General features: G+C 41.2%; 1 protein-coding gene across 1 annotated transcript; it reads left to right on the forward strand.

Annotated features, from left to right (window-relative positions):
- Positions 1-18415: 18415 nt before the first annotated feature.
- Positions 18416-22524, forward strand: LOC132082503 (interferon alpha-inducible protein 27-like protein 2B). Its single transcript, XM_059486791.1, has 3 exons — positions 18416-18632; positions 21328-21474; positions 22357-22524. The coding sequence occupies exons 1-3, from the start codon at positions 18485-18487 to the stop codon at positions 22383-22385; spliced, it is 324 nt and encodes a 107-aa protein (XP_059342774.1). The 5' UTR covers positions 18416-18484; the 3' UTR covers positions 22386-22524.
- Positions 22525-22747: the final 223 nt, after the last annotated feature.

A 22747-nucleotide genomic window follows, 5' to 3' on the forward strand; every position in this document is an offset into this window, starting at 1 on the left:
TTGTTTTGCTTCTTGTGCTGCCTTATGTCACTTGACACATTGAAGGAGCAAAACATGTCCCACTGTGTCATTAGAAGGTTAAAATTTTCATGTGGTAGACTGATCTGCCATTGCAGGAGTTTGTTTGTGTACTGTGCCTTGGCAAAATGCAAAGTTGAATGGCAGTAAGTTACTGCAGGAAAATGACTGCATTTTTATTTAATACTATATGGAATGGCTGATTCAACTTACAAAATTTGGATTTGTCCAGATAAGACACACACAGCCTTATTTTTATGTATTTAAAATGGTCATCAGTAATTTGTAAGTAAGAAAGGGCTGTCTTAGCTGAAGTATGGAGAGAAGTGCGCAGTCCAACTAACTGCATGTTTGAAAACCCCAGCAGTGTCAGGAGTATGAATGGTATGGTTTTTAAATGACTGAGCATAACTGTGCTTGTCCAGTTGCGTTGTGTAGTCACACTGGGTGTCAGAAAAGCATACAGGTGTGTGAGCAGGAGGAAGTGAGGCTGGAATAACACCAAGGATATCACACTACCTCAGGCAAAAAGGTTAGTGCTGAAAGCTATGTTTGTTCGTCACCTGCAATGCTTGAGGAGGTAATTTTACTGTGGGAATTTCTGTAGGATTGTAGGGTTTGTAGATAATTAAATGTTTTTCTCTATATTTAACATTTCATTCTAAATGACAGCACACTTTTAAAAAAGGTCTTAATCTGGACCAGGCAATAAAGACATTTTATTTTGCCTAATTTAGTGGCAACTTTATGTTTTCCTAATGCAGTGAGTGTACACAGGACAGTACTGTGATTTTTTTTTCCCAAGCCAGTGCGGGGAAAGAAATATATTTTTTGTTCATCTACCTCTCTTTTAGCGCATCCTTATTAGTTGATGGTTCTATTTGTTATAACATTTATAATAATCCATACAATTGAACTTTAAGTGTGAAAGTAGATCCAGTGAAATCCAGTGTTACCTATAAAATACAATTTGCAGCGTGGTGTGAAATGTAATTTGTGGTCTGAATTCTGCAATTTCTACTTAATGTAGTTTCAGGCATTTCTACATTAGTACTTCACAGCAGAGAGACCATTCTTTTTGTTGCTTAGGACCAAAACCCACGTCTCAGTATACTTATAAGGCTTTTATTTGAAGTAGAACAAGCAAAAATCAAAGTCTGTCTTTGTCTTTAATCAAGAAGTTGGAATACTCTAAATTTTGTTTGTTATGGAGTGAGAGCGGATGGCCTCACAGGCCCTGTTTCCTACATATCTATTCAGTCAGAATTTAGGCAAGCCTAAGTCTATATTCTTGCAAGCCTGTTCCTTCATTTCTACTCCATTCCCACCTTTAAAAGCTTTCCTAAATCTTCGTGCAAGTTTTTCATCATGGGTGTGGCAATGGATGACTGAAGGACCAGAAGAGACAGTGAAGACTATCTGTAGTCAGATAAACACCCTTGAGACATGTTTGCCCTCAGTTTTAAGTTGCATTTAAAAGGTACAAGGTGGATGGGGCCAATTCCTGTGCTTGCTTAGTCTGTGTTACATTCTCCTCTCTCAGCTGTGCTGGGGTTAACCTGGAGCCTGAAGAGACACACTGGTGCACGCTTGCCAGCATAGCTGCGGGGGTAGCTCTGTTTCTGCTCCAGCCTTGGCCTCCAGCCCTTTCCTGAGCTGTGTTGCTGGCAGGCATGTGCCTAGTCCTATATCCTGCAGCTTCTGTTCACTGAATTTCATGGATTCCACTTGGACTTGATCTGCCATCTCAGATTTTCCTGGTGATTGCTGTGACTGTCAGCAGCTGCTACTGTCACCAGGCTGCCCCCCTTGGGTACTGTGCCCTGGTTGGTGAGGTCACTGTCCCGTGGTGTGATCTCCCCTGACTTTTCACTGCCATGCCTCGCAGAGCAGCCCCAGTCCTGCTGCTTCACGGCAGGTAGGTTGGACCACCTCAGTCTTGAGGCTGCCTGCATGGAGCCTGGCCTTCAGGCTCCTCATCAGCTGCAGATCAGGCTCAGACTCCTGCAGGAGCCTGTGGTCAATGTGTAGGAATGTGGCAGAGCACTGCAGGCTGCTTCAAGATCTCTTGCTTTCCATCTTGAGAAACCTGAGATAAGAGATATCCCTGTCCATTTAAGGAGGGTTGGATCACACGGTCTTTAAAAGCCCCTTCCAACCCAAACGTTTCTGTGGTTTTATGGTCTTCCAGAACCATTCAGTGGGGACTGCACAACAATATTAGGATTTATTAGTTAGATATGGCTAATCTTTACAGCTATGCAGGTACCATATATCCCAACGGACATCAGGTGATCAGCAGTAGTAATATCCCAGAGCAATGTGGATTGTGACTGTGTGGAAGGCAATGACCATGGGGTCCAAAATCAGGTGACTTAGTTCATTTAAACAGTTTTTGGAGGGAGCGCAATTGCAGTGGCCAAGCACTGGAGCACTGGAGCTCCAACAGGGGAAGTAATAATAAACAACAGATACACAAATCAGTTGACTCTGGAAACTGGGTGTGAAAAGCAAGCCCCTTTAAAGTTTATATCTGTCTGTGACCCTCAAAATGAGATGGTTAGGGCTGGCCTACCCCAGAGCTTGGGCCAGTCTATCAGTTGTGTTCTGGGGGTAGGCCAGAATAGAAGCACCACTCTTGGTTCTTGTGTTGCCTCAAGAGTGCGCTACCACTCCTCAGAGGCAGCTGGGATTGCCAGGTCCTGTTTGTATCAGATGTGAAATTCCTATTTGTGGGAGTGATCTGTCTAAAGAAAAAGACATGGGGCATGAGTTTGATTGTGGGACAGTACAACCCCTATGGCCCAGACATCTGCTTCCATAGCGAAATGCCAGCCAAGACTTCAGCAGGACAGTAAGGCAGGATGTGGTGACTGACTTTCTGTTCCTCAGGAGCTTTGTGTGCTTCTCATGCCCATGGGAAGTAAGATCCCTTCCAAGCAGGTACCAGTAGAAGAGCCATGACACTGGAAAAGCCTGTTTTGATTCATCAGAAGAAGCTGGCAAACTCTACGAAGTGCTGCACTTCCTGCATGCTAGGGAATGAACAGCATAAGGGAATGAGCAGAAAAGTTCTTTCTGAACCAGATACAGACACTATGAGCATCTTGTGGTACTGTTTGGTCTCTCCTGTGCTCTGACCACCTTCCATGGTTCTGCACATCATGTGCTGCATAGTCTGCTTGATAACTGTGTAGTGATATTCTCAGCATCTTCAGGTTTTCCAGCACTCAACAGGCACACAGGCTAGGACAGGGATGTCCTAAATCACTTCCAGCAGTGGTGACTCCATGTCAAACCCCAGGAATCAGTTCTTTTCAACAGCACAGGGTGGAGATCCTGGCATACCTGGTGGACCCTGACTACTGGCATGTTGATCCCAGATAGGTTGAAGCCACCTTAAAATGGCAGGCTCCTCTGAAGGGTCAGAAAGACCCATACATTTTTTGACCAAAAATGTGGAATACTGGCAGTGGAGGTAGAGTGTCAGATCAAGAAATTAAATCTGTGATTGTTGTTAAATGTTTTCAGATTCTGCTGTGACTTGTGTTTTTATGGTCTCATGAGCCCTGAGGCTGGCTCAGTTGGCTAAAACAGGGTGCTAATAATGCCAAGGTGGTGGGTTTGGGCCCTGCATGGGCCATTCACTGAGGAGTCAGACTCAACAATATGTGTGGATCCCTTCCAACTCAGACTATTTGGTGATCCTGGGAGGGTATTTTTCTTTTCTCTTGAGCTTCTGTTCATTTAATCTCAAAGGGTCATGGAATCATGGAGTGGTTAGGGTTGGAAGAGATATTAAATATCATCTTGCTCCAACCACTCTGCCACGGGCAGAGTCACCCACCACCAAACCAAAGCTGGTTGTTTGAAGCTCCGTCCAAGCTGGCCTTTCCCTACTGTTTTAAAGACCCATACATGAAAACAAAGTTTTAGGTTTACAAAAGAAAGAGACTTATGATTTCAGAAGTGCACGTACTCAGTTCCTTATTTTATCACAGCATAGCTTTGTTTCCTCTCTACTTCCTCTCCTCCTTTTTGGAAATCCAACAAGAATCTTGATTATGGACACAGAATCCAGGATGTTTTTTGTCAGTGACAAACTTCCTGTCAATTAAATGGAAGCAGCTTCATCATGAGAGGACAGTAAGTACTTCCATTTTTTACAAGTCAATGTGTTCTAGGGTATATCAAGTACATTTTGTTGTGCTGTCTGTAGACCAACATAATATGAGAAAACAAGGCTGACCAGTGCTGAGTTTCCAAAAAGACAGGTTTTTAAACAGTAATTTTTTGTACCTGTTTTGAATCTGTTTCAGAAATCCATACTTTTTCCGCTCTTCTTCATTATTTAAATAAATAAATTATTTATGAGAGTTTTCTTTAAATCAAATTACCTTATGCCTTATATCAAATATACCTTATGCAACCTGCTGTCACAAGAAATATTAAATATTGGTCTAGTATTATTAAACAAGTTATCATTAGTCTACAAGAAAATGAAAGTTTTAAATTCATTTCCCAGCAGTGTGGTGTGAAGGATGATGCAACAAAAAGAAAATGGCAGCAAGGAGGATCTCCTCTCCTCTCCTCTCCTCTCCTCTCCTCTCCTCTCCTCTCCTCTCCTCTCCTCTCCTCTCCTCTCCTCTCCTCTCCTCTCCTCTCCTCTCCTCTCCTCTCCTCTCCTCTCCTCTCCTCTCCTCTCCTCTCCTCTCCTCTCCTCTCCTCTCCTCTCCTCTCCTCTCCTCTCCTCTCCTCTCCTCTCCTCTCCTCTCCTCTCCTCTCCTCTCCTCTCCTCTCCTCTCCTCTCCTCTCCTCTCCTCTCCTCTCCTCTCCTCTCCTCTCCTCTCCTCTCCTCTCCCCAAATTTGCATATCCTGATACCTTCTCTTACACCCCAAATAAATAAGAAGAAGCCAAATAAAGTTGTTTAAAGCATAATTGGAAAAATAAGGGCAGAGTATGTGCAGGGTATAAGGTGTAAGCAAAGAGAGGCAAGGAGAGAGGTGATTAGGCTTTAGAGTTTCTTCACTTACCTTCTTAATGCTGTGGGTTGGAATGTGCAGACAGAGTTGTCCTTCTTCAATAACCTTTAATCTAGTCAATCAGGCCACAAAAAATAATTTATCATGCCTATTTTTATGCACTTTTTCAGACTCTAAAAAGAAATCTGAAAATTTTGTTATTAAGCCAACCTGACACTGCTGCTTTTTTTCCTTCCCCCTCCCCCCTCATTGCTATTTTTTACAATTTTACACAATATAAAAAATTTATAGATTTTAACATTTGCATGGAGTCTATAAAAACCTCATGCTGCATTATCATATTGGTAAACTTTATTATTTTTTATTATGGCTTTATTCTCTCTCATGGATGAAATGGCTGATATTTTATTTTGAATTGTAATTTATTATACAGTTAGTATCACAGGGGTATTTATAATGAAACAATAACTGCAGAATACTGAAAAAATATAGTATTAAGGAAGGGGTATATTCAATAACATGCATGTTAACACAAACAGTAGAGAAGGAAAGGCATTTTAATTATAGTTATCCTTATCTGCTTTTATGGTGAAAGTAGAATGTGTGACCCAAAAAGAAATAAATTAGGGGCTGGTCTCTATTGATTTATGGGTGTGCAGTTCTTTAGTGCCCATTATTCTATGCCCAAGATTAATTGAGTTAGGCCCACATTTTTGCACTGTTAGTCATACGAGGAAACCAACAAGTTTCACCTCATGAACTCTGAGACAGATCTATTAACAGTATAGTACCTTTATGACTCAAATTTTTCTGCACTGAAAGAGAGAAAAAGTGTAATGACTGACAAAATGAAAGTAGAAATCATTTGGAGTGGTTTTACATGGAGAAGGGGAGCAAAAGTTGCTCAGTTTAAAAACCTATATGTAAGATAATCAGTCTTAGAGAAATTGTTCTTCAAGCAACCTACTTTACAGGCACACACACATATTTTGACTTAATGAACTTTCCCCCTCCCAATTATGCACAGAACTCCTGTGCTTTATAGCCAGCTTTGGCAAAGATAAAAATCCTGTCTGATTTACTGTTTTAAAAGCTGGCCTAGGATTAGCCCTGTAAACAAACCTACAGCTGAACGAGGTGCTGTGCGCAGTACAAACCTCGTAAGGATTGATTGCAGGAAGAGATCCTGATCACCCCCTCCTGTAGGAGCACAGGACAAGAGGACAGAGAACTGTGGAAGCAGGAAACCTAGCTGGAACCTGTCTCCCACTGGCATCCCTCTTTTAGCACCTGGCAAGAGACAGAGCATTTCCCTCCTTCATCCCCCTTTTAATACCTGTTTTCTTAAAAAATGAAAGTCAAGAAGCCTAACATGACAAAGGACATCTTGGTGGGACCTAGTGATGAGTCTAGGTCATTTGATGCCCCACCAAGGTGAGAGAGGTCCAAACAGAGTTCCTACAAGAGCAGTGCAGAAGATGAAGTGCCCCCACTGAATGAAGCGGGGGCTCAGCAGTGGTCAAGGAGAAGGAAACCATGTTGGCGCTGATAAAGGAAACATCATTCAAATAGGTCAGGGACATCATTCAAAAATCATTCAAATAGGTGAGGGAGAAATCCAGGGCAACCTCCATTCCCAGGTGTCTCCGTTTCTCTCCCATCTCCCATGCGTCTGGTTGCAGTAATCAGCATAGAGTGCCCAGGGAGCACGAAGGACCATTTGGTCACTAAGGAGCAGGGAGCCAGGAGCTGTGTGCCATGAAGTGGCCATCCCACAGGCAAGGTGAGCAGGGCAGACCTGGAGATGTGGGAGTTACAGATCATAGCTGTTGTCCAGTTCAGAACTTAGCAGAAACGAGACCAGAAAGTAGCCTTTGCTCCTTTCTAGGTAAATGGCTATCACCTGGGTGGATGCACTGGCTGTGGAGCTGTTGGTTTTGTTCGTTTAATAGAAACAATGCATATACACCAGCACAATTCAGTGTGGATTATAACATGCAAACAACAAAAGTGATGGTCCAAATACAGTAATTGCTTAGAAAGTCCATCAATACTTGTGATTAGGAGCTGGAAACTATATTAGCACACAAATAATACTAGACAGATCCTGCTGAAAACAGAACATAAATCTAATCTGATTCTTGATCCATATTTGGACCTCTTCTGTTCTTTGGCAGAATAGCAAACCACGAAAAAATTAACCAAGAGACCACCCATATACCACACAGAGTGCTTGAAAGACATTAAAAGAGACAACTCTCTTTCTGAAACAGTTCCTGTCTGAGGAAAAATGTATGCATTGACATAAAAAGCAATATACTAAGAGAGTTCTGCCAAGAAGGGATATTCTATTCATCCAGTACCAGTGTCTGATTTAATAATACTTAAAGGAGAGGGTGCTTTGTCACCTTTTCCAGCAGCATCTAGTTTTCTGCATAGAAGTATTCTTCTAACACTTTAGTGGGAATTCAAGACAAGAATTTGGCACTTTTAACTTAAGATACCAATTTGTGATTTACTGTGAATAAAATCTTCATCTATGAATTTTTAATCTCTAAATCTATATGTAAGTTCATGATAGGTGAGAGGGTAAAATTCCCCATCTTGCATTCCTGTTACCTTTCATAAATAATCTGGGATGCTCAAGTCTTGAAGTACTTTCTGTATACATGAACCCACTGTGGAGAGCTGACCTTTAGAGTGAGAGGTCCAGTCCAGGCTGTTCTCCATGGGGATAAAAATGGAGGGTACTGTGGCACAGTAAGATTGCTTCTGCCTATATATTCTTAAAGGGAAGTCAGTTCCTAGAACTTGGGGTTATGGGGTTGTTAGTGAGACATTTCTAGAGGCTGAAGTAGATATCAATCAGAATTAAATTTGCAATATTCTCTGCAGTGAGTAGGGGCACTTAAAATTCTGTAATTGCTTAGGGCTTGCAGAAGAGTTGTTCAGAAGAGAGGAAAAACTGCTGTAAATCCAAGCTGTTACTGTGCTGAAAGCAGCCACACCTCAAGTCCAGAAAGGTTATATTTGCATCGATACCTGGTGTTTGCTGTGTCCTCCACTCCCTGTCCCCTTGTGCAGTACTTTGGACAAGGGCACAGGGAGTGCAAGTTTGTTTTTACTGGGTTTCGTTTCCTCAATCCCTTCACCTCTGGATTGTTAATTGTGAAACAAGAGACACCTTCCTATTATGAAATACTCAGGAATCTGTTCTCATCTCTGTCTCTTCCTAGAATGGCCTTTGTGGTCAGCATGTGCAAGAAGAAGGGAGCAGAAGTTGCTGCCTGTTGTGATTAATGCTTTGTGTAATTGTCTGTGGCATTGAGATGCTGTTCTCTTATGAGCCTGTGAAAGCCCTACAGAAGAGTGAAAGAAAGATTAAATCTGCAATTCACTGTGTTCTGTGACACCTCTTCCAATGACCACGATATGAATTTGGAAAAAAAGATCCCTGGTGCTCACATGCCTGTATTCAGTCACTGCAATATTGCAGCTACTTGGATGGAAACTCCTCTGGATAATAAGCAGATGATAAACAGGCAAGAAGATCAACTCCTTTTACAGCTAAATTCAAATCTCTTCTCTCTCGCCTGCAGGATTCATCTAGTTTTCGCCTTTCTCCTTTAAGAATCCTTTTATATCAGATTCTCTCACTCAGGCAAAGATCAAGGTCATTTACAACAGCAATAGAAAGTTGATTAAAACAAATAACAAAGGCTGTAGTGTCAACAAGGTAAAAAAAACCCTAAGAGCATTAAATGAACAAAACTAAGGCAAGATCTAAGTCTGATCAGTTCCAACAGTAGGTTTCATGTTTTTCCTTTCCACAGGACTCTACATCTTTTCTTCACCATAGTGATTCTGGGCTCAAAATCCACCTTAGAACTGTGCTGTTAAACACTGATGCATAAAAGGGCCAAGCAATTGATTCCCAATGCTCCTGTAAAATGACAGGCTACACCACGCTCACTCCAGGCCTTTACAAGGTGAGCAAAGCAACTGACTTTACATTTCAAACTCTCACCTCCCCATAATACTCAAATTGGCCATTTTACTGTGCTTGGCGCTGGTATTGGTGGACAGGCATAAGAAGGATAAAACTGGTTTTTCAACTTTGAAATGTTTGTATTCCTTCCCTAACAGACTCCCTTTGCTAATTGCAAAGAATATTTCAACCCCTACAGAGGAAAAGAGCAGGAGAAATGGATGGGGGTGGGCCTACAGCCAGAAAGTTATCCATAGACTTTCAAACGACATCTCATTTAAGCTGATGAAACTCACTTTCACATGAGTTGTGACATAACCATGGCAGGAACTGACAAGTGTCAAAATCTTGCGGAACAAATAAGATTTCAAGTCCTATTCCTCTGTACCAAAGAGGAGCCAGCAAATGCTATACATTTATTCTGCTTTTTCCGGTGGCACTAACTCCTCTCAGCAGCTTCACTGGCACTCTGAAGGCGTGTCCAATTCTCCCATTTACTTAGAATAGCTGCTGATATTTAACCTGAACTTTCCTGGCTTTTTCACAGAGACACCTTCCTAAATATGACTCTGCTAGGGGGAATAAAGAGTTACTCAATGCTCTGTCATCAGCACTGGGGGTTCTGTGCAGATTCTGGAGCCCAAGAAGCAACCTCAGTGTTCTACTGGCACACCAGTGTCTTAACAGAACAAACCAACAAGCATGGACCTTGGCACAAAGGAAAAATAATGGTAAGAAAGAGACAGATGTATGTACAACTAGATAATGGTGTCCAAGTGCAAAGAGGGAAATTTCCAGCTTTTTCCCCCTCACAGTCACATACTGCACTGGAGGATACTGTGACGTCTTTCAACTAATCCAGTCCTGTGGCCTGGTTTTTTCCAGAATAATGTCTGCCTGAATGATAGAGATGAACCACAGTACAGTGTGTCATACTTGGAGCCCCTCTCATCATCACACAGTGCAGACAAGTAGGGGTAGTGAATGCACCAGGTGGGTCTGTATTAGGTAAAGGGGAAAAAATTAGAGATTTGCTCTTGAAATTCTGGCACACTTTCAGCTACTTTAAAGTACAGACAAGGCCTGGGACCATAAAAGCCATGAGATGTGGGCAGCACAGCCTTGCGCCAGTCTGCTCACTCATCCATCTAGGACAGAATGATCCATCTAGGACTGTTCAACTTACCAGCAGTAAATAGTTTATCCAGTGTCTTCTCTGCAGCCACCACAAGCAACAGAAATCTCTTCATTATTTATTGTTAGTACCTCATGATTTGACATTTAATTTAAGTCTTTCACTGTGTCTTGCCCAGAAGCTTTAACATTATAAATAGGAAAGCACTTTCTTTCCCATTTAAGAACTAGCCACAAGGATTTAGCTCTGTTTGATGAACCTTTCCAGAAGGCTTGCATCATGTTGTCATACATGGTGATGCTCAGAAGATTTCAGGATACTCTGTTATGAGGAAAGTTACCTAATTGCTGAAGGCACTGTTTCTTCAAGGCATTTATCACTGGACATATATGTTTCCATAAATACTGTAGAGATTAGGGAGTTTTTCATTTTGTTTACAGTCGCAACCTTCTTTACAAACAGCTGGGTGTTTTTTGACAGATTTGATTTTCTTTCTGTTACAAAAACTTCTTGGCACTTGGGATACCAGGCATTTTGACACAGGGAGCAGTCAGGCTGGCCACAGACAGCATGCCCTTGGCAAATCCATGTTGAGTAGTGCTGATTGCTTTCTTCTCCTTAGGTGTGGCTGCCAAGAGGATGTGCTCTGTGATCTTTCCAGAGAGGACTTTCACTGTGTGCTTTTCTTACTGTACTTCATCCTTACTCATGCTGCTTTACCCTTTACAATATCTCAGATGCTGTATTACATTTATTTGTAGCCTCCATTCTCAAACCAGAAGATTAATGCCAGATCCAAACATCCTCCAGATGCAAAAACTTTTCAATAAACACAAAAATAAGAGGTTTCTCTTAATCGAAGCAGACTGTTAAGGCCTAGAAGAATCTAAATGAAGCAGCCACTCATTGCTCTTCCAAGGAAGGCTCTCAGTCCTTTTAAGCGTGGTCTGAAACCTGTCCATGCATCTTGCAGCTGGAACTGAGAAGTAAATCAAGCCATCTGGTCTTCAGAGCCCTCGTGTATGTAATAGATTGACCATTCTGTCATTAATGGCTTTTCAAAGCACCTTAAAAGCATTGCCAGCACTCATGCTTACATAGGTACTCACCTGTATTAGTGTTTGAAACCTCTTTGTATTAAATGCTTATACTATACTTCTTAACATTATGCCTGAGTAGCATACTACATGGCCTCAGAAATCTCCTGGAAACAGGAAAATAATATTCCCTTCAACTTACAGGCAGGGAGAAATCCAAATATTTTAAGCTCTATGTGCTCAACTTCTGTCTTCTGACAAGACTTGCCCTTTCATATCTGAAAACAGGACTTTGTTTCTGTTCCTTGGACCCTGCCATGCTGACCACGGACACACAACGTTGGAGTGCACTCCCTGGATGCAGAAGCTGTAGTCTGGGACATCAGGAAGAGATCTGGCAAGTCACATAAGCAATACCATCAAGGAATTAATGTCCTCTGGCTTGGAGTAGAGATGGTAGGCACCACAGACTCTCCTTCCTCCTCCTCCTTCCTCTGCCAGCAGCTTCTCTGAGGACTGGACCCACCAGCCTGCCCTAGGATCTGTTGGATCAGATTCCCTGACTGAGGAAGCAGCTGCCCCAAGGGACCTGAGCCTTCTGAACTGCTCAGCACTTTCCCTGGAGCACACACTGATCTTATCCATGTAGGTCTGTGGACTAGAAAAGGTGCCCATACTTACATAGACTTACTTCATGTTTGCAGATTGTGTGTCTTGAAATGGCTTTATTAAGGCACCAATTGTTATTATATTTGAATAGCAGTGAGAACTTGGTATTGTTAATAATAGGACTTTGACCATGAATTCCATCGCTTCATATTTCATTTTTGTTTTCAATGAATTTCTTCCAGAAAAACATATCATCTTATATTCCTTTAAGAGAGGGATATAACCTATTAGTGCTTTGTCTGCTTGGTCTGTTTTTTTCATGGACCTGCTTCCTAGATTTCAGAAACACTTAAAATTTTCCCTCGAATCTATACATCTTGAAGACTGTATGAACTGATTGAGACTCTTTTCCTTCCCAGAGGCTAGAATAATTTGTATTCCTGTACTCTGAGGTTTTGTTGGTGTAGCTGTGCATTGGAAGGCTGCAACCTCAAGGTAAAATGGAACTCTAACTTGGCAGATGACCCAGTTTTTTCACTTACGTATGCATTTTGTTTTAAAGAATAATATATAAAGGAACGATTCATCTTCACCTCCATCTTAAGGCTCAAAAAAATCAAAGACCCTACTGCTGACATTTGTTAGCTGAAGTAACTTTCCATGTTTTGTAAAGTAAGACATTTACACAAAAGGAAAGTATCTGCAGTGCAGGAATAATGACTTATATTAAATGTTTTTGGAATAAAATTATTATTTTGCTCAGAACATTAGCATTGGCTATCCCAGGACATCTTTCAAGTACAACTGTCCTTAGAGCCTTGAGAATGATGCCTAAGCATCCATTTCAGTCTGCCAAAGGCATGTGGGAGGTCAGGATAAGAAATAAAAGAATCAGTGGGAAGCCCAATGTAATAATGAAGACTTCCTTGAAGGCAGAGCACAAATTGGATATAACTCCATGTTTAAGTGGTATTTCTGCTCCTGGCTCCTATGGTGCTGCTCTTGAAGGGCAGAGTCCTGATCTGGGTGAAGGCTCTCAGCTTCAGCATTCAAGACAGGACTACTCCCTCTTTTGCAGACTCTGCTTTGAGTAGGGTCTCATTTTATATGTTTGGACTATGGAGTAGAGTCCTGCCATAAACTACAATGTCAAGAGTGACTGTGCTCTCCAACATAATGTTGAGGTCAAAAGCAGAGGTGCCCCTGTTGTGTATGATCCAGTCAGAGGGAGCTCCTCAGAGCATAGGCTGAAATTTGGATATGCAAAATGGACATTAATAAGATATTTGCCACCTAACTCCATTTAAGGCCTAAACTTAGTCTTCCCAGGCTACTTATTCAAAGGCTTTTATCTGGATTTCTAGCTGGAAATTCTGTAGAATTTCAGCCGATATGAGTATGCAGTGCATATAGATGTTAAATGTGTTTAGTTCTCTTTTTCATAGCACACAAAATTAAAACTTCCAAAACTATAATTTTCTGCCCCCAAAAAGCCACCAGTGCAACTTTGTGATTTGCTTCATCTGTAGTGCAGGGATGATGATACCTTGCTTTTGGTAGATGAAAATGATAATAAAAATCCAAATGAGACACATGCAGCCTAATCCTGGAAAAGGATGACACATGGAAAATATTATATAACTCACCTGTAAATTTCTTTTTGATGTGGGCTATAAAACTTCTGGGTCAATCACTTCCCAGCCTTTTCCTAGCTATAGTAAATTTGGGTAGTAGAAGATTGATAAGTTAAAGGAAGCGATTCTTCCCTATGTTACACACTCATGAGTACTCTTCTCTACCTCTGAAAGACAGATAAAGACCATGCAATAATTAATGTCTATTCTAAAGAGAGCTCTAGAAGTTCTTGAGAAGTGTTAGTATTTATTTCTGAGGAAAAGTGATTGCTTATGTGATTAGAGATTCACTAGACACATACCTAAATAAAGTTAGAAGGTAAAATTCCTCGGATATCAGAGAAGTGTCCCTACAATACTCTGATTTTATAAGCTAACAACACCTTTTTAGCTACTTATAGCCTAATGGTAGGGTTTTAACAATGAGGGATATGAAGAAGGTGCAGCATCTCCTTGGAGGTCCATAGATAAAGGAGAACAACAGACATAATTTGCAGAATTCTGACTAGATACACAAGGGGGAAAAAAATCACTGTATGGGTGGTCAAATAATGGACCAAGTTCTACAGAGATGTGGAATCACCATCCATGGAGATACTTAGAACTCAACCAAATGTGTCTCTGAGCAAATAACTGGATAATTCCCTGGCTGGACTGGATGATCTCCAGAGCTTCCTTCCAACCTAAATTTCTCTAAGATTCTATGATTATGATTACATGAAGATCTCTTTCACATTCACACGTATCATGTGATGTCACTGTGTGAGCTCATATCAGCCCCTTGATATCATAATATCAGTCTTTTGGAGTTATTTTCTGTTCTTATTTTACACTATGTCAATCCTCACAGACACTGAGAATTTTTAAGTCAGATAATTGTGTTTGCTGACCTACCCTAAGCATGACAATGGTCATATGTTAAATATTATTTAATTAACTGGTTTTTTGGGAGACCTTACCTAGTAAGGCTTGATAGCAAGATTGCTATTTTTTCACAGCAAATGTGGCTTTATAGCTACTAAAGCTAGTGCTACCTGTATTGTGAAGTTTTGCCATTTTTGGGCTATGTAGATGGCCTCTTATTCTGGTGGAGATACTTTAGAAGTGTCTTGGAATATCTGTATCAGTTATAGGCAGCTTGCATGTATTTCTTCTTGGGTGAAATGAAAAATTTAATTATACGAAAAAAATGCAAATTGCTGCCAACTGTGTTAACTGTGAGAGAGTTGCATTATCTTCTAACATAAATTGTCAGTGAATTGAAGAAAAGACGTTTTGGAAGCTGATCTGATTACTGTCAGGGAAAGTGCTCAAACTCAATTGTTGGCAAATGTCCAGTACCCATCACTGAACGATCATCACCTCATCATTCAGTCTTCTCAACTGACATGCAAAACAACATCCAAATATTCATTGCACATCTGTGCTGGACAGATTATGCATTAGCAATTCAAATCAATTCAATGTACAGGCAGTTTCTGTAAAGGCGTCTGTTTGGGTGAGATGCCTTGTTGTCTGGGATGGATAATAAGGCAACTCTGTCTAATCTTGGAGAACAATCAGCCCATCTTGAGAAGGTGACTGACTACGTATGCTCTTGCCCTGACAGCGCTAGAACAATGCCCCCATAATGCACTTGACTCAGCTGGTAATAAAATCTACTTTTGATTAGCAGCCATGGCTTGTGTCAATCACTGCGTGATGTACCATTGTCCTCTGGTCCTGAACACAGTTTATTTACAGAGAAACAAAAGCTTTTTGGATATGGCTGCTGCCCAGAGATTGCAAAATAGATTGAGCTGTCAGCCTCACACACTAGATGAAGATTAATGAGTTGTGCAGACAATAAATATGAAGCAATGACCATAAATATGCTAATAGGTATTATCCATATACACTATAATTGCTACAAAAATTAAAAAGTAGTGTAAAGGAAATAGGTCAGAGGGTGACAGATAGATAATCTTGGATGCTGAAGATCTTTGGTTCAGTCAGATTCTCTACAGGTTTATTTCCTTCAATTAGACCCTTCAAAAGATTAATTGTTTAAAAGCTGTTTGAATAATCTCTTTTGAAACAGAGGTTTATGGGAAAATGTTTATGAAAAAGTGACTTCAATGAACGTGTTATTGAAATAAAAAAGGTGAGTACCAAAAGCAGAGATTAATGTCTCTGATCAGCTGCCCAGCTTCACTGTGAGGTAAATATTTCTAAGTGTCACACTAGTGGGGACTGCAAGGAAAACATACCAAAGAGTCACATCAGTTTATATCCACAAACACAAGAGACTAAGGTCCTTCCAAGCAAAATATATAAGAGTTGCCTGCAGATCTGATTGCATTGGCTTGTTTGATGTTTTCATCTTAGCCTATTTCCCCTTCTTTTATTTCTTTTTTCCCTTTTTAATTTAAGACGAGAAGAATGCCCACCACTCAGATTTTCAGAGTACTTCCAATCCAGCCTCTGGCTTTCCAATTCCTTTCAAAGAGCACATAGTCTAGATTTTTGACACCTATGGGTTTCATTTGTACTTGAAACTCAGAGAGTTAAATGTTAGCTCTGTATTTAAGTGTTGCAGCACCTAAGGCTACTGAAATTGTAGTGACACTGAAAATAAGAGCAGTCATACTCTTGGTATTCATGGCTTTGACTCCTTGGTCTCTCAGGCTTAGAAGTGCCACTGGATGCTTTTCAGGTCAGCTCACACCACCCACCCCCTCAACAACGTTTTTGTTTCTGGAATGGGGAAGTTAACTTATCCAGATATTCCCCAGGTACAATTTACTGTTATGATGCCAAGCTCTGTGATAAAACTGAATTGTTTTGGTGTTTTTTTTTTTTTTTTCTTTCCATACTTTAACTAGAAGTTGCACCATTTAGCTCCTAAAGTATCACTGCTTGGATTTTGACAAATAGTCCACAAAGACTTACAACTGCCTGACTGCTTCTGTGCCAGCTTCCTTGAAAACACAGCTGCACATTAACTACACTTGCCTAATATCTTGGAAGTCACCTTTTCTAACTATAAATGCCAGTAAAACAAAGCACAAAAAAAAAAAAAAAAGAAGGGAGGGAACCATTCAGGAAAATGTCTCACACAAAGCTGCTCAGTCAAAGGAGAAGCACACCTTTCTGGAAGAATCAATGGAGAGAGAGGACTGCTGGAAGCTGCAGGCTCAAGAACTGTGTTCTTGTTCCCAATCCCACTTCAACAGTGCCACTGTGTCTTTCTAAATTGGAGGCTGCCTGTGACACTGTGATGTCAATGCCACACGTTGCCAGGGCACAGCAAGGTGCTGTCCCACCAAGGGAGGTGAGCACAGCAGATCCAGAGATGATAAGGCAGATAGAACGTAGAGTCCAAATCATTGGGCAAGTTTGTAGGGTGAAGTCCAAGGCTTCCCTTGAATCCCTCCAGTGGCTTTCGTTTCCTTATTACACTGAGTTTCTTCATATCATTTTTATGAGACTTCTAGTAATTTCTTCTTTCCTTGCTTATGTCTCTGCCAATCTGAATTGCCTTGAGACACTTTTTTTTTTTTAATAAAACTTTCATTATATATAGTTTTAATTATTTTTAGTTAAACAACTTTGTGTGTGTCCATTATGATTTGTGGTTCAGGACTGAGTAAATTGTCACTTCATATAGAGTCTCTGCAGCTTGTAAAGCCTTCATTTTCCTTGGCTTTGTCAGACTTTACCATCATTTCCTAATGGGCTGTTTGCAATATTAAATAAATTATACTAACAAAACACTGAAAGATTTTACTATTTTTGAAGGAGGGTTCTGCAGCAATATGTACAAAGAAACTGACATTTTTGGTTTTATTGTGACTTTTAAGAAGACCAGTAGCATTCACTGTCTTACTCTTATGTGGAATTTTTAACTGCATTTAAGCTTCAACTTTAGATATTTTATAACATTAATTAATTAAAATGATACATGAGGAACCTGAGAAATTGTGGGTTAAAGATACACCATAATTACAGAAGACTTAATGCAAGCAGAGTAGAAAACAAAAATAACTGGCATTAGAATTAAGGAAACTAACATACATGAATTAAAGAAAAGTTGAATGAAAGAGAAGAGTTAAAAGATCACTGCTGCTTAGAGGTATGTGGGCCAGATATCCCACTGCTCAGATAAACAGCACATATAAGAGGAGAGGAACAGACTTCATAGCCTTTGTTCTATAACCCACCATGTACAAGATATAGATATCACACTATTGTGAAAACACTACAGTTTTGTTCTGTATATTCCCTCTTTGAGAACCATTCCTGTGGTTTGTGAGCTAATCAGATATTCTTCTTTACCTAAGGGAGATCCATGGATTTTTAATGAGCCTTATTTACACTCCTGGCTAAGAAAGGCTGTGATAAATGCATGTGTGCCATTTGCAAAGGCCTGTTCATTAAAGGCAGAGGCTCTGCTTTAGAGGGACTTGCATGAAGAAGAACAAAGCATCTGTGTCAATCTGCTCATATGACACAAGGTCCCCTCATGGTTCCTTCCATATAGAAATTAATTCCAACCACCCATTGTTAGCTAGGTTCTGATTTCCAGCTCTGTGTGAGCCAGTGTTTTCAGGGGTAGCTGTACCACAGCTGAACTCTGGGTGTGGTAACCAACCCACCTGAAGTCTCTGCATGCCACCACTTTACTGCCTTTTTGTCTCTTGTCTTTACTCAGAGTTGTAGGAATACTTAAAACAATGCAGTACCTTCTACAGATGCAATTCAGTGCAATAGGGTGCAATGCAAAAGAGTTAAGAAGCAGAGCTTTCAGCTGCTTCAGTTGCCAAGCAATGACTCCTGCACCAGTAATTTGTTTTAGTATCAGAAGAGGAAATTACTTGGTTTGCCTAAATTCCATCTTGGCAACAGCAACAAAAAGACCTATTGATAAAGTTCAGTTTTGTTTCCTGGCTGAGAATAAGTTTCAGTTTCTATTCTCCCTTACCATGGCAGCAGTTTCATTTCTTCTCTATCAGCTGGAGAGAGTATAAAAAGATGGGCTGAGCAGTCCCTGAGCAGTCCCTGAGTGCTTCCCTGGAATTCTCACCAGCAGCAAGCAGCATGTCTGACCAGAACGTCCGCAACGCTGGCTTCACTCCCTCTGGGATCACAGGAGGATCCCTTGCTTCATCACTGATGTCCCACGAAGCCAGAGCCTCTGGGGGAGGTGTGCCTTCTGGTGGCCCCACTTCTACTCTCCAGGAAATGGGTATGAGCAATTCTGTGTGTGACCCTGTGTGTGGTTTTGTGGTTTGGTGCATAGGATTAGGCAGCTGTTCCTCCTCGAAAAAAGCTTGCCAAATAATCTCTTCTCTCTCTACATTTCTGAATGGTACTGGAGAAAGAAGATTCCTCCATTTAACTGTGTGCTATGAGCAGGATGTTATTAAGGGTGTTTCCTGTGTGTGCACATACTATGCATGAATGAACATATACATATGTGATCTTAATGAGGTTTTGGACAGTGTTTATTTGAAGTTTGTGCTATCTCTCCATTCTGCCAGGAAAAATATGAAGAGTCATGATAGCAACAAGTAATGATGCACTTATGCAAGAACATGATTTGTGTAGCTACATTTCATATTAATTATCATATTTCCCTTACTCTTTACTCACATCCATACAGGGGGAACTCCTAAAACTCTGTAGAGGAGAGAAATCAGTTGCAGTCCAAGAGACAAATTCATGAAGGGAATGTATATACACCCCTGACATCCCCTATCAAAGTGCTAAAATAAGGCATAGCTGCCTTTCACATGACCTAACCCTGCAGGTGGCTGCTGTTCTGCTGCTGCCTGGGAGCAGTCCCTGCCCAGACAACTCTTGGCACTTGTTTAACCCCAGATCCCATGGGATTTGTGCACAAGGTATTCTCCCTGCCAGAGCTGCCTGTGACCTGATTCAGCAGGATCCTCTGAACAGGCGTGCCTCCACAGAACAGGGTGCCCCCTGCAATCCTGCTTTACTCAGCAGCTCAGTATTAGCTCTCTGACCTTGGATAGAGGCTTCCAAACCCCTTCTGTGCTCGGGGTCTCAGGCCCACATGTCCCATGTGTCAGAGGATTGCCAGCCAGCAGGCTGATTATAGGTGGGCATCTCTGGCATACTGGTCTACCACTGGTCTACTACTGCCAGAACCAGCAGGTACAAATCCGAAAGATGGAGCTGAATGTGACTTCTCCAGCCATAAAATGGGTGGTTGACCAGGTGAACTGGCCAGGGTCCAGATTCAGGGCATCTTTTAATAGCCAAAATTGTGTTAAGCTTGATTGAAAGGAAATAAGTTGGATTTTTTTTAAGATATGATTTACAATGCCAATATTATTAATAGAGTGAGGCCCTCTAGGCAGTGAGTGACTAGGTGACATAAGGGTCATTCAGAGACATACTGCATCTGACTCCTGTGAGGCATTCTTTAATTTTCTCATTGTATGATTTGAGTATAGGTTGCTGAATACAGTGTTTATTGAATATTCACTAGGAAAGAGCTTAAGGAATAGTAGCAGCCAAGGGACAGAAGATGAAAGAAAGTCAGGAGAGGAGGGGGACAGAGTGAAAAGCAGACAGGAGAGCTGCTCTCAGGCACCACACTGGCTCAGCAGCAGAAATCCTGGTATGCAGGAGATGCCAGGTGCTCATTCTAGTGATAAGTTAGTCAGATGCACAAGCTCCTTCTGTTACAGACCAGGGTGGTACAGCACACTCATAACCAGTGGCAAACTCTTCAATGGAGATGCCCTATAGAGAGCATGAAGCTGTCAGTTCTAAGCTAAAACACTGAAGATTTTTATCTCTCTGTGTGCTGGGAATTTTTATAAGAAACAGAAGCAAAATAAGCATTTAACTATGCCTAGTTTTATTCTTGTAACCTCTGTGTTACTATGGTCTTTTAAGAAAAGCACCATTTTGGTGAAGAGAAGTCTGCATGGCTCAAGGAAACCTTAGCCATGCCGACAGGAGATATTCCAAAAGAGCTTTTATCCATGTGGAAAATGCTAGCTCTGTAACATTGCCAAGACAGGTGTGAGCTTTGGCTCCCTGCAGCAGGAGAGCTTGCCACACATTCTTTGCCTGATTGAGAGCTAAAAGGGCCTGATTTCATTTCCGCAGGTGCTCACTGAAATCTCTCCAAACACATCTTCTTAACCTTTTCATTCAGACTGTAACCCTTCCTCCCCCCAGAACAAACATGCTCCAAGGAGCCACTGATTCTGCAGTGGGGCATGAGTATTGTTCAGTGTCACTTTACAGAAGATGCTATAACAAGCTCATCACCAAAATATTTGAGCATCCTCCAGGAATGCTTTAAGCATTATCACTAACATTTGTCATCACTGATGCTTTGCTCCTCTCCCAGGAGAAGAAGAGTTTGCAAAGGAATGTTTTGCTTGGGGCTTATTTAGACTGAGGTGAAGAAATACATATTAATTGGCCACTGGCTACCACAACTTGTGGTACTTGAATTTTACAGGTATCTATTACAGGTTTATGTGAGAGAAAGTGAAGTGAAAGGAACATGTTCATCACCTGGAATAGAAAGTGCAACAATTCCTAGTTTCTACAGAAGTTTGTTCCACAGTCCTCAGGCAGCTCCGGAGAAAAGTGCAATTTCAGCAGAGGCAAAGTGTGCTGAAACTATTCTGGAGATCCAGGTTTATGAAAAACAGTCTGTGTAAGAGCCATAGATTTTCTTTTTTTTTCTCCTCAACAGTATTGATACTATCCGTTCCCCAAGGTGGCAGCTAAAAAGCAGTGGACTGACAGAACAAGCCAAGTGATCAGCAGACACCTTGCATTTTGATACATTTGCTAGCCTTGAATTGTTTTAAAACACAGTAGTTTGTAATTGTCCTGTAAGATTCCTTCATTTTTTGCCAGTAACATGTCCTTTGTGACTGTCCTAGGTGCCAGGGGCACAACCCACTCATCAGGTTACACAAGCAGCGGGATCTCTGGTGGATCCAGGGCCTCTGACACAATGTCCAAGGAGGCCACAGCTCATGGAGGTGGAGTTCCCAGGGGAGGCACAACTTCCACTGTCCAGTCCATCTGTAAGTGAGAGCCCTCTTGATAAATTAACAAATGAGTTCTGAGCACTCAGCAATTCTTCAGTTCATTGACTGTACATTTACTAGATGAAGGGATGCAAGTAACAGGAGTGGCTGCTTTGTATTTGAAACAATATTTCTATGGTTTGTTTCTTTAAACTTGGTGGGAAGATGAAACTGGGGAATTAGTGAAAATAACTTTGCCACAAACTTGCAAAGGTATGAGTGGACAGCAGAGTCAAAAATCTGAAACACAGTGACAGAAAAAAAAGCCCAATGGACTTTTAGATTATGCTTTCATCAGCACCACAGTGGCAGTTCAATAGTTCTTTTTCAATTACAAATTTAGTATTAAACCAAGGGCTCCACACTTGAACATGCAAAGCAGATATAGTGGGAAAAAACAGTGAACCCTGAGAATGGAATCATCAAACTGACAGACAGGACTCATTAGTTTACTTCTTGGAGCATTTCAGAACAGCTTGGCTTTCTTTCCTTTAAAGGAAATGCATTGGGTCAAAACCACAGGAATCTGCCTGCACTTACCGGCTCAAAGCAGAGAACAACAGAATTCTCCCTCATCACTCTGCCAGGTTAATGCTACCCAGACCAGATAAAACAAACCAAGTTATGAGAGAGCCTAGTCTATGCCTGACTGCAGCAGTAACAATGCTAACTGTGTTACTAGGATCCAGTGGAATTAGGAAGAGCCTTGGAGGCAGGATTGAAGTTCTTAATTTCAAAAAGTGTGTTCCAAATAGTAACAGAGACCTTTGATTTCTGACCTGGGATGGTTTGTAGCCAATGCTTTTATAGTCTGTATATTTTCCTGTACTGCAACTTTGCTTTTTATTGTCCTCACAATTTCTCTGCATTTCTCCTTAGCCATGGGTGGAAAAGGAGGCAGACGCTGAATAGAAGAAAAACATCCGTCCAAACCTGCAAGCAGTCCATCCTTCACCATCAGCTTTGACAATTTCTCCCCTTCTATGATCTCTCTGTTATGAAAGTCAAAGCCTTCCACGTGCACAAATAAAGTTTCTGTTAAAATGATGGATTCTTGCATTAAATTAATGGGGACAGAGATGAGGTGCAGTTCTTTCCTTGATTAAATATTCTCTGAAGTACAGACAAACACAAGCCAATGGAAGTTAGGGTACTTGGACTGTCCAGCTGCCTTAGGAAAATCCTGGGTTTAGCAACACTAGGCTCTTCAATTGCAAGTAGCTTGCTATGTTTATTTTACAAAAAGTAATTACAGTGTAAAAGCCATCCT

Source organism: Ammospiza nelsoni, chromosome 1 (genome assembly GCF_027579445.1).
Source record: "Ammospiza nelsoni isolate bAmmNel1 chromosome 1, bAmmNel1.pri, whole genome shotgun sequence".
Taxonomy (NCBI): domain Eukaryota; kingdom Metazoa; phylum Chordata; class Aves; order Passeriformes; family Passerellidae; genus Ammospiza; species Ammospiza nelsoni.

Bases quoted from the DNA above. Each gene is read 5' to 3' on its own strand.
- LOC132082503 (XM_059486791.1), top strand. From the start codon at position 18,485: ATGTCTGACCAGAACGTCCGCAACGCTGGCTTCACTCCCTCTGGGATC. The intron at 18,633-21,327 runs GTATGAGCAATT...TGACTGTCCTAG, and splicing joins TTCTACTCTCCAGGAAATGG to GTGCCAGGGGCACAACCCAC. The intron at 21,475-22,356 runs GTAAGTGAGAGC...ATTTCTCCTTAG, and splicing joins TTCCACTGTCCAGTCCATCT to CCATGGGTGGAAAAGGAGGC.